The sequence below is a fragment of the Phaethon lepturus genome, unplaced genomic scaffold, assembly GCF_000687285.1.
Source record: "Phaethon lepturus isolate BGI_N335 unplaced genomic scaffold, ASM68728v1 scaffold6340, whole genome shotgun sequence".
Taxonomy (NCBI): domain Eukaryota; kingdom Metazoa; phylum Chordata; class Aves; order Phaethontiformes; family Phaethontidae; genus Phaethon; species Phaethon lepturus.
The window spans coordinates 50002-61191 of NW_010514584.1; the positions used below are offsets into that span (position 1 = coordinate 50002).

General features: G+C 39.4%; 1 protein-coding gene across 1 annotated transcript in view; it reads right to left on the reverse strand.

Moving 5' to 3' along the window:
* MBD5 (methyl-CpG binding domain protein 5) overlaps positions 1 to 5995 on the reverse strand; it is a 46273-nt gene extending 40278 nt beyond the window's left edge. Inside the window, exons 1-3 of the mRNA XM_010293406.1 lie at positions 5883 to 5995; positions 867 to 969; positions 27 to 207 (exon numbers count right to left, since the gene is read on the reverse strand). Of these exons, the coding sequence (XP_010291708.1) occupies positions 27 to 207; positions 867 to 969; positions 5883 to 5995 (397 nt within the window). The remainder of the gene's footprint in view (positions 1 to 26; positions 208 to 866; positions 970 to 5882) is intronic.
* Between the last annotated feature and the right edge of the window lie 5195 nt (positions 5996 to 11190).

Below are 11190 nucleotides of genomic sequence, written 5' to 3' on the forward strand. Positions count from 1 at the left end.
AAATGATTCTGCATGATTTTACTCACTTGTTCCACCACCAGGACTAGTTAGAACTAGTGAAGGATGTGGTGCTTCCATGCTTTTATGAAGTGTAGCCACAGCAATAATTTTCCTTTTATGTATGCATAGTTTGGTGACATCTTCGTCCGCTTTAACATCTTCAGCAGTTCTCTGCTTCACAGCAGCTCCAGGGTCAAAATTAAAGACCTGAGAGTAAAAATGCCAATGTTTAAAATAATGATTATAGGCAGCATACTCACCAAATATACCTAAACCAGAAGTTTTACATAGAATTAAACTTGCCTCTGTTCCTTAGAGCTATCTGACTGCTGCTACATTGCCCAAGAGATACCTTTACAGTACGTTTCGAAATGACAAATAAAAAGTGAATATATTAAGTAAACAGAGTCATGGAAGTTGTCATCTAACAACAGAACTTGTTATGTTGTTATGCACAAAGCATAGGGAGAAAAAAAGGAGAAAGGACCACGTGTGTCTGAGACTGCCCTGCGATTAAGAAGAAAAGTTTGCAATTTTTGTGTAAACTATAAAATAGTGAAGCTGATACCGAAGCTATAACGTAAGTCAGTGTCTCGCTCTGATTCTCACATGTTAACATGACGCCGTCGATGGCAGGTTTCCAGTTTCACAGGAAAATGTTCAAACACCATGAAAAACGAGTCAGATCTTTTCCATGAGGGGGGAAGACAAGAGGGGAGGTTAATTTTGTATTTTATCTTTGGGTGTATGCCACATCTCATTTTACATACACGATCTGAACAGAGGTTAAGTCATGGCATAGCACATCAGCTGACATAGCTTGTAGGGATTATAGCGCAGAGATCCAAAACGATGCTTTTCTTTACCTTGGGAAGAACAAGAGGACATTCTAGGCCACACTTGCACGTTCCATCAGTCAGCAAGTAAGTCTTCACCTGCTCCAAGCAGGATAATAAAGACCCACTGGGACTGTAAAGGAACAGAAATGATGAACACAAGCGATTTGATAGGTCATGACTTCTATCTACCCTTCTAACAGCTCACATAGAGTGTTTAAAATAACACAGCTAAGATTTCATATTTTGTTTTTGTTTCATAGTACTTCTTGCTTGTAGTCAAGAACGGAGATGATACTTATCAAAAACAGCCCTCCCCCAAATTTAAAGGAAGATTTTACTACAGGAGAACAAACACGGCAAATGCAGAGAAAAGAAAGTAACTGAGATTACTGATATTTACTATTCACATCACAGTCCTGCTTGAAAGCCTTAACAACACACTAAGATTATTCTTCTCCCTCCTCTCTCCTGTAAAGTGTAAGACACAAGCAGAGCGCAGTCCCCACGGACCTCCTCCCCCTCCATCACATCACTGCAGTTCCGTGCAGGCGTGACAGTCATCTGTACTTTTTAAGTCTGGGACATAATTTAAAAAGGAAAAACACAAAAGTGTGTTTCAAGAAGGATAAGAAAACCCATGCGAAAGGGGCCACAGTAACAGAACTGTTGCAGCTGGGTCTCTCTGTTGCATAAACCGTTTGGTTTCATTCAGCTAAAATTTCAATTCTCTTACTGAAAGTGAGAAATATTACACCAAGAAGCCAGTCCAGTGAGTTTCTGATAAACTGCACTTGGATTTCTCTAACTCCCACCAGAAAATCATTATCTCCATATCCAAAAATAGGACACTGGAAATTCTGTTACGGCAAAATCACTAATTCATAAGACGAAAAAAGTTCTCATGTCACAAGCTTCTAACTTCCAGATTGCTCTTTATTACTTAGCCATCTAAACTGTTTATCAGGGAAAGAATACAGTAATTTATGAGGCCTGGCTCAAACACTCGTTCTTAATGGCAGCTGTAAATAGCCCTTATTTTAACAGTAACAACTTAAGTGGAATAGCTTGGATCATGAAAACAGTCAAGAGTCAAAATTCCAAACTATGACGAACTTTCATACTTAAACCCCAATGTATAAACACCTAATTCTGCACAAGAACTAAGCCACATATAAAGCAACATCTGCAAGTGACATTTAAAGTTATGCTGATGGTTTAAATAAGTAATTTATTTGCCAGACTTGCCCTGAAATAGTTATTTTAGAGACAACTCTAACTATTTTAGAGTTATTTAGAATCGAGTATGCGTAACAGCAACAGTTCTGAGGGTAAGCAACATAAAAGAGAAATTTAAAAATAATGGTGCAGGTATGAATAGATAGGTCAGAAACTCAAACCTTCCCTGTCTTAAATTGAAACACTTGGGGAGCAGGGGGAAATTACTCTTTATTTATTTTAATTTCAGCTATAGGCTGGTTACACCATGACGCTACTGTGATCACATTTTAACTCGTAGACTCATAGAAGAGTTTGGGTTGGAAGGGACCTGTCAAGGCCATCTAGTCCAACCCCCCGCCATGAGCAGGGACATCTTCAACTAGCGCAGGTTGCTCAGAGCCCCGTCCAACCTGACCTGGGATGTTTCCAGGGATGGGGCATCTACCACCTCTCGGGGCAACTCGTGCCAGTGTTTCACCACACTCATTGTGAAAAACGTCCTCCTATAAGGAAGTCAAAATCTACCTTCTTTTTGTTTAAAACCATTAACCGTTGTCCTATTGCAACAGGCCCTGCTAAAAATACAGTCCCCAAACTCAGCGAGTACCACTTATCCTCTACTTCGGCTCTGCATCTCCAGCGCTGCCCGATCGCTTTGGCCTTTCCCAACCTGTCCTGACTACGCACACAGGAGCGACCGCTCACCCCAGGCAAGGTCCACGCTTGGAGATGTAACCGCTTCTCACGGGAGAAACTCAAACGGGCGTTTGCTCTACACTATCCCATCTACCGGCGCCATCTCCACAGACACTTTCTGTGACACTTAAAAACTGATGTTAAAAAGCATCCCCGCGACTACGCTCCAGAGTCAGGATGCCATTTTATTTGCACTGGTGAAAAAGGTCTCCTGAGCAGCAACAGTAAAGCTACGCCATCAGAGGTTTTTTTTTTTCCTATTTCTAGAATAAAGCAATTTTAAATAACCTTCCTTGGCATGCAGTTTGCCTGGGAAATCTGGGCACACATCTCTAGTTCAAGCACAAGGAGATTCTGGAGCCTGGAAACAACAGACCTGTAAGGCACACACGTACTGCACCGACAATCGGTGGGTGTAAGTAAGGTCTGGACACTCGCCATACCAGAGTGCACAGGTCAGTCCACCGAATCTGTGGCATGTGGGATTCAGCATCCCTACTGCATATATTATGCTTGGTTATTTGTCCACAAGAAACTACAAAATTTTAAAAAGGCCCAGTTTTTCTGTTTCTGCCTCGTTCCTGGGCAGACCTGTGTAATTGCAAAGCATCTTTTGCGTGCACAAATTTCCTCAAACTTCTGTACTGCAAAGGATAATCCACAGCTTCCTTTGTAAGGAACCAGCAGGCTTTTTTCAGTACTGAGGTCATCCAGAAGTTTCAGGCCTCCCAAAGAAACAAGAAAGAGCAAATTATAAAATATTTTAGGATCTGCTACTGTCAGTTGTGAAATCTGTTCCTGTCATTAAAGAGCATATTTTATTTATTCCTCATATACTCAGTTTATTCCACTGATGACTATTCACGAACGGTAAGCTGAAGAAGAGATTTAGGTCTTACTTTAAGGCAGCAGCATTGTTTTACTAAGAAAAGCACTGAGACTCAACTCAGTGCTTTTACCAGGTAATAAAAGCTAGTTAATTAATGGATTTAATCCAGAGCAACTGTTGACAGTTGATAGAAGAGCGTGCATGGTTTATAAGGAAGCATAAATAGAATGAGTCCTTATTCAGCTAGGACCATCAATTCTAGTTAAATCATGTCAGATCTTAATATATACACTAATTTTCCCTTGGATAGCTTTTGAGTCAATATTGTTTGACCTTTCATTCTCTCGATAAATGCTGTGTGTATTTTCAGGGTGGCTCTTCTTTCAGAAGGGCAGTGCAGCACTAGAGCAGGTTACCCAGAGAGGCTGTGGAAACTCAATCCTTGAAGATGCAGCCGGCGAAGCCAAGGGCTGTCCTGACCGAGCGCTGTGGACGCTCCACGTCAAGCAGGAGGTTGGACTATTTGACTTGCAACCTTTCCAACCAACGTGGCCTACTCTGTGCCTTTCACCAAATAAGAATATAAGAGCTGTGGACCACACTAAGCATCTTTCCTTAATCAGAATGGCTTACAGAAGGCAACCAGAAAATTAACCATTGGTTAAAGAGAAAAAAAATACATGGGCAAAACTTGGGAAGAGCGCAGAAATAATACAAGCTTCCCAAGCTGAAAAAGGCAACCGGTAAATTTGATTAACAGGGTCAGCTAGAATAAAAACAGTGTTTTGCGTAAGGCAATTCAGAACAGAAATATTAAGAATGTCCCCCTGAACAAAGAGAGCATATAAAAAAAAGACGACAGAAAAGCAAATAACTGTCATGATCATACCAACATTTACCAGTTTATAAACATGTAAGACACATGCTTGAAGAAGCAGGACAAGCTTTGTGGCCTGCTTCATACAGCTGTGGAAAATTAAGTTCAAAAGCAGGTAGGATCATCGGGTATATAAAAATACCAAAGCATTATACATCTTGATGCCTGAATATAGAGATGATGATGGGAAAAAAAAAAACCCCAACCCACAACTTTTTCTTTCTCATTGATTTTTAACTAAGGCAGAGGCCCAGTAAATTATAGCTGTAATGAGAAATACAAGGGGAAGGCAATTTATCTTTGACATGCGTATCACTGACACAGGTTTGGTTTGATTCTGCTAATTGAGAATATAGACAAGAAATCCTGGAATGCATTTGAGCTTTTATGGTAGTTTAGTGTAAAACTGGAGTATGCTTTGACTCATTAAAGAATTTTTTATTGGTAATACATAAGATGTTGTGAAGAATTGGTTATTTTAATCACAGAATAGTGGGATAAGATTAAGCAAAAACCAGAGTGATAATCATTTAGACTTCAGTGATGTAAACCTGATGTACCCATATTTTGTTAAAACTAACTTTGATCTTTTTTCCAATAACATTTAATTTGTAGTCTGTTTGTCTGAACGCATTCATTTAATAGCAATTTCAATGCATTTCTTTGTGACTGTTCCAGGGTGAAGCAAAAAAATCCAATAAGCTACAAAATAAACAAATAAAATACCTAAAACTTTGGATTTAGGCTTGTGTTCCTGTTTCTTCTACATGAGAAATGTGGGGAATCCATAGAATTAAATCTGGTTGGAGAACTTCAGTGATGCTGAACACTTTCACAGGGCATATAAAACTTGATACTTTCTGCAGCTACTGAGTAGTTACACCACTTAAATTCCCTTTCAAAAGAGGTTAAGTAAAACACAAAAGGGCAATGGAGACCTGGAACATAAACCCAGAAAAGACTTCGGGAAGAAGAGTTACAGAAGGTCAGGATAAAGTTGCACGGCACTGCACGAGCTGAGCCGAAGGCTTGCTGCTGACACAAGAAAGTCCCACTCTACCTTAGCTGCCGCGAACGGTTTGCATGCCGGAGCACCGCTTTGAACTCGAGCAGCAAAGGCTCTTATAAAAAGCCAGTGCTGGTGCAAGGAACAGGCAATGCCTACACATCTGGGCATAGGCAAAAGACTGCAGAGATCTCTCATCATCTCAGGTGTGGCACGTAACTAAACCTCTGGTTAGCTGCATTGGAAAAAGGTTTGAATAATGCCAGCAGAAAAAAATGCTCTTGCACCTCCAAAAGAACAAGCCCCTGAAGTTTGTGTAGAGAAGATCAGCTGAGTCACTAATTTACCAGACGTTCTGACGTCTACAACAAAAACAACCACAATACAATAACCAGTAACCACCTCAGAGAACCTTACCTGATATAGAGCACTCCACTTTGGTCCACCCGTCGCTGCCAACCAACGGGAACTTGCACTGCAGGTGGCCCTCCATCCGTGTCCCCTCCGTCACACTCCTTTCCACCATTCATTTTTCTGATTCTGTTTACGAGTCTTCAAAGATATCAACAGTAAGATGATATCCTTTTACTACATGTCATCATGGCCTCCCAAAGAAGGCCATTCAGTATACCTTTCCCCAAATTGTACAAAGTGCATTGGGAGGTTCCAGCTCAGTTTGAAACCAAGTCCTTAAAAGTGGCCATTTTTGTTAATGAGTCAGTTTCCCATTATAATCCACATTAAATATGCAATGTTTAACTCCTTATATATTCATAAGGATGAACTATATAGATAAAAATTAGTGCTTCCAACTTGGGAAAATCATAATTCACCAATCCTTTGTTACCTGTCAGAAAGGAGAATAGGGAAAAAGAGAATTTCTAGTTCAACAGCATGGCTCCAAGCTTGATGACTGTCTAAGATAACTTGTATTTTGTGAAAGCTCGTCTCATTTTTATAAATATGAGTCAGATCGAATACCTCCAGGTATTATACCCTTTATATGCCACATTCTTTTTGTTTTCTTTTTATCTTCCGTTCATTATCCAAGTTGTCGTCTTGAGTTTCTTTCATGACTCCCTGGCTCCAATAAAACAGCCTGAAAAATACAGATATAGAAAACACATGAGCCATTTTCCGAAGTCTTTCAGCCCAGTTCAGTAACTCCTGAAGATGTATACAGCTGCATCCATTTAAAGAGCTTAGAATCAAAATTTTAAATGTCAATGGAACCATCAAAATAAGGCTTAGGGTAAATATAATCCTACTAGCATATTCTATTTATATGTGGATGCAATGGAGATACGTCTTAAAAGCTAAGAGAGTGCAACTGTTATTAAATAGTTAATGTACAGTTTGGGTGAATAAGGGATGTATCTTTTAACTGAATAGTTTCACATATGCTTCTATTCAGAATTATCAACAGATGACTAGCTCAATTAATGCCCTTTAAAATTATTTATAAAACTGAATGAATTTAGTATGAAGGAAGCTGCTTCTAGGGTTGATAATATCCATAAAAATGGAAAAACCTCGCATTTAGACTAAATTAAAATAATCACTTCTTGCAGGAAAATTGTGTAATAAAGCGGGAAAAGCCAGCATCGATGCATTGATCTCAGAATACCTATGAAACAATCTGAATATCAGAAGCAACAATTTCTCCCCATATGATTATACTGTATGAGCAAATCTTCACGAAAGAAGTTCAGAATAACTGTGCTATTCCCCCAAAATAGTTTTTCAAGTTGACGAGGTGACACTTAACTCTTGCGATTGGATGTTTTCATTAAGGTGAGACAAACATGGAATATGCAATTCAAATAAGTAAACATGTCAGAAAAACCAACAAACCTAGAACTCAAATGTAAGATGGCACTGATGTCTATTGTAGTAACGATGCTAACAGGTTTTATTTGGAACCGCAGGTCAATTCTGCCTTATTCCTAATACTGATGTCATGCTAGTATTTTAAAACATAGTAAGCCTATCGAGCTGACTGATTTTAGTAAGAAAAGGTTTTTTGAGATAGAAATGGAACATAAAGACTTAGGATCCTGCAACAGCAGTACCAACAACACATTACATCTATATTTAACAGTAACAACAGCTCCTCCTTCAAGACCACTAAAGGAGGACTACAGAGGCATAAATATAGTCCCGCAAATATCCCCTTAAGTACACTCAGGCAGTACATTCCCTTTAGACGTGCTACTTATAAATGTAAAATTCAAAATGCTATGTAAAGAAAAAAAATAGCCATGGGATTTACAAGAAGTATGTGGACTAGAAAGGAGCTGGCTGGACATACTCCGTTGACTAAGGAGCTGAAATCTGAAGAAGAGAGTGCAATTTTCTGCAGGACGAAGCCTTCTAGAATAGCCTGGCACTGTTTTGCAGGGATCTGTTTCAACTTTCCCAAACTCTGGAGCCCTGCAGAGGGTGTAATCTTTGGCCAGCCAAAGGGGTCACGGGGACGGGGTGAGGAGACTATGATGAGATCCTGCTCACTGACAGTGGCGAGGTGACCGCGTACCAGCTAGCGAAGGTTAGAGTGACTGTCACATCACACACCTTGCCACATCTCATGTGAAAACAACCCTCCCTTTAACCTCTAAACCTAGTACGTAGGATTTGGAAAGCACTTGGCAACAGTTCAGGACTCTCAAGTCCTCTCAGGTTTTCAGTTTAGAAGTTTTGGTGTTTGGTTTTATCCTGATTAAGAAGGTAGCCGATGATGTCTCATCAAAACCAAGGCCGAATTTACCCTCAAGTTCCCGCATTATTGCTGAATGCTGCATCAGCATTTTTATCGTAGGTCCCACGTAAGGCTAGAATAGGTAAATAATTTCCATATAATTTTTGATGAGAATTAATATTTGGTGATACAGTAAAATCCGGATTTAAAATACTGGAAGCACATAGTGCAGAGAAGGTTGCTCATCTCTTAGCCCAGTCTTGCTGTGGCTCGTGATGTTATTTAGGGCAATTGCACTGGATCCATTACAAGAACATAATAGCCATTAATTTCTTTTTTGCACAAGCAGCAAGAGACACTTTGAAGTAACCTTGTATTTCTACCGGTTCTGCAATGCCCTGCCTCAGCTAACGTCCCATTCCATCACCACCATAATACTTATCATCATCTAATCAGATAAACCATTTTTCTGTACTGCACAGAGCTTGAAATAGTACTACAAGAAGCAAAAGAATTCACTTAACTGCTTCTTATGTGGAAAATATTTAAATATTTTCATTCAGTACAGTGAATTGGAATAAAATGGCTGCTTCAATCATATACCTTCAGTCAAAGTTTATTTCTGTGAATTTTCTTGAGAAGTACTAGAGGCTAAAGAACTGTAAACTAACACAAGGATTTGAGTGACATAAAAAATAAAAATGAATCAGAGCACAGGTATGATGATCCATTTTCCATTCTACAAAAATACTTCTAGCACCACACTCACCCTAAGCAGAAAACAGGGACCAGTGGTATTCGCACCATCGAAGTTTGACCTTTTTTTTTTTGGTAATTTACTGTGCTCATATGCAAGCTGGGGTCTGCGAGGACACACCAATGTGCCTGTGTGCAATGAATTACAGAAAAGAGGGCTAAGGCTCCCTGGAACCTTCTTAGTACATGGCTAATCAGTGTGTAACTAGCCATGTTTTATGTGTTTAAAAGGAAGTTTTAAGAGGAAAACGCTCTCACGGAAGGGAGATTTTTTTTCACTAAACTCCAGCACAGTTCTGCACGGATTTCCACAAACTGCAGGCAATACAATATTGAGTATATATTGGAACCATTGCGTATTTCTATTGGGCACAAACGGCAAAAGAGGTTACCATTGATGTTCTGGTACAGAAATCCTTCACTAAACTGCACATGCGGAGTTGATATGTGTTACTTTATTTAAACACATAACACCATAGAAAAAGTTAAGTGTAGTACAGGTCTCTCCAAGAAGACTTAAACCTCCCAAATCTGCTTCCACAGAGGACACCCTGTGCATCCTCCCAACGAGCGGCTATCGGCCAAACAACGCAAACGGAGCTGAGGAGGATGGACAGCAGAGAAAAAGAGGATGAGAGTCACTGAAGCCAGGCTGGCTCTGGCTCTCTCTCACCCGGTTAGCCGCTGCTACAACACGTTTCATACGACAAGGCAGCCTAGGCGAGAAGCCGCAAGTTTAACGGGACAACTGGGGGGGACAGTGGCATCGCTCTATTAGGTTTGGCAAACCATTCTGTGATTGAAAAAAGACGTGTAAATCCCAGCAGGGACCAGCCTGACCGTGAACGCTCTGACATACAGAGCATCTGTTGGACTACTCAAACCTCTACGTTTCTTAACAGTCCAGAATCTTCCAACTCGATGGCAGAAAAATGCCGTCCCTTTTGATGTACCATTTTCCCTTTCTCCATCAAAGTATTCTAAGTGAAGTACTTTGGATTGGGTTAGAAAGTATTTGGATTTTGGACCAAATCCAAAGTATTTTGGACACTGGATTCTATCCAAAGGCCTGATTTTCATCAACCCATGTAATAAATACCTCTTCTCTGCAATTTCATAACAACTCCAGACAACTCATGTTATCTCACCACGAGTAACACAACTTTCCACATCTAAATCAATTACTTCTTTTTTCTATGTGCCAAGACATGCCGTTTAGATTTGTTTTGCAGTCCAGTTTCATTACAATATGCTTAAAAATATTTCATTGGACAACTATGCAAAACTACGCTGAATTGTTTCCCCCCTTTAGCCCCCTCAAACCCCTCCCTCCATGGAAAATGTCTCCTTAATTTTCATATGCTGAAAGTATGTTTTCAATTTTTAATGCAACTGTCTCACTTTTTGAAATGTTGCATTTTAGGAAGCTTCTTTGCACACTCAGCTGCTAATGTTTATTTCAACAATTTTTTAGTCAAGGGGTGAAATAGAAAACTTGGTACAAAGTAAAAAGAAACTTAAATTAGATACCAATAGTCTGGATTCAGATCTATCATATTTTATATAAATACCAATATAACATTTATTTTATTAATAAGTGGACATAAAGCCACTTAAGACAAATTTTGACAGTCTAATATTGCAAAGATGCTCCGTTACTTTTTTCTTACATGAACTTTAAAGTGTGCCTAACAATTCCATGTGTTACAGACAAAGGCTACTTAGAGCCTGTGGTCAATGACTGCCTCTCCGGTGCACAAAACCCAGTGCTTACTTATGGAATGACCAGATTTTGGGTATCAGGTTTTGCAGACTCTCAGAAGGTACACAAAACACTGCTTACAGATACGTATAGCAATCTCCAATCCCAGGCTTTCCTTTCTATCACAGAAAAACCTACAAAATACATTCAGAACTAGAAATGCCCTCAAATCACCATCTTGGCGTTTTAGAAATAACAGGAAGTTCTAGCTTCTTAAAAAGCATTATTTTCAAACCACGCAGACTTAAAATGAGTATTTATTTAGTCATCGCTTGCACATTATTAATCTGTTTAAGTTTTTCAAAGCAATTAGGTAGGATTCTCCTGTATCATCTAATTAGATACCAATGTTGCATCACTTTTTGGGAATGCTTTTCCATTTTGAAAAGAAGCATTTTCTTGACTAATTAGATTGGTATTGAATACTTTATGAAGCCCTATTTTTAGGCGAGTGATTCAACAAACAAATGTGCCTAAAGTATAAAGGAAACCTTTCTTCCTTCCATCTT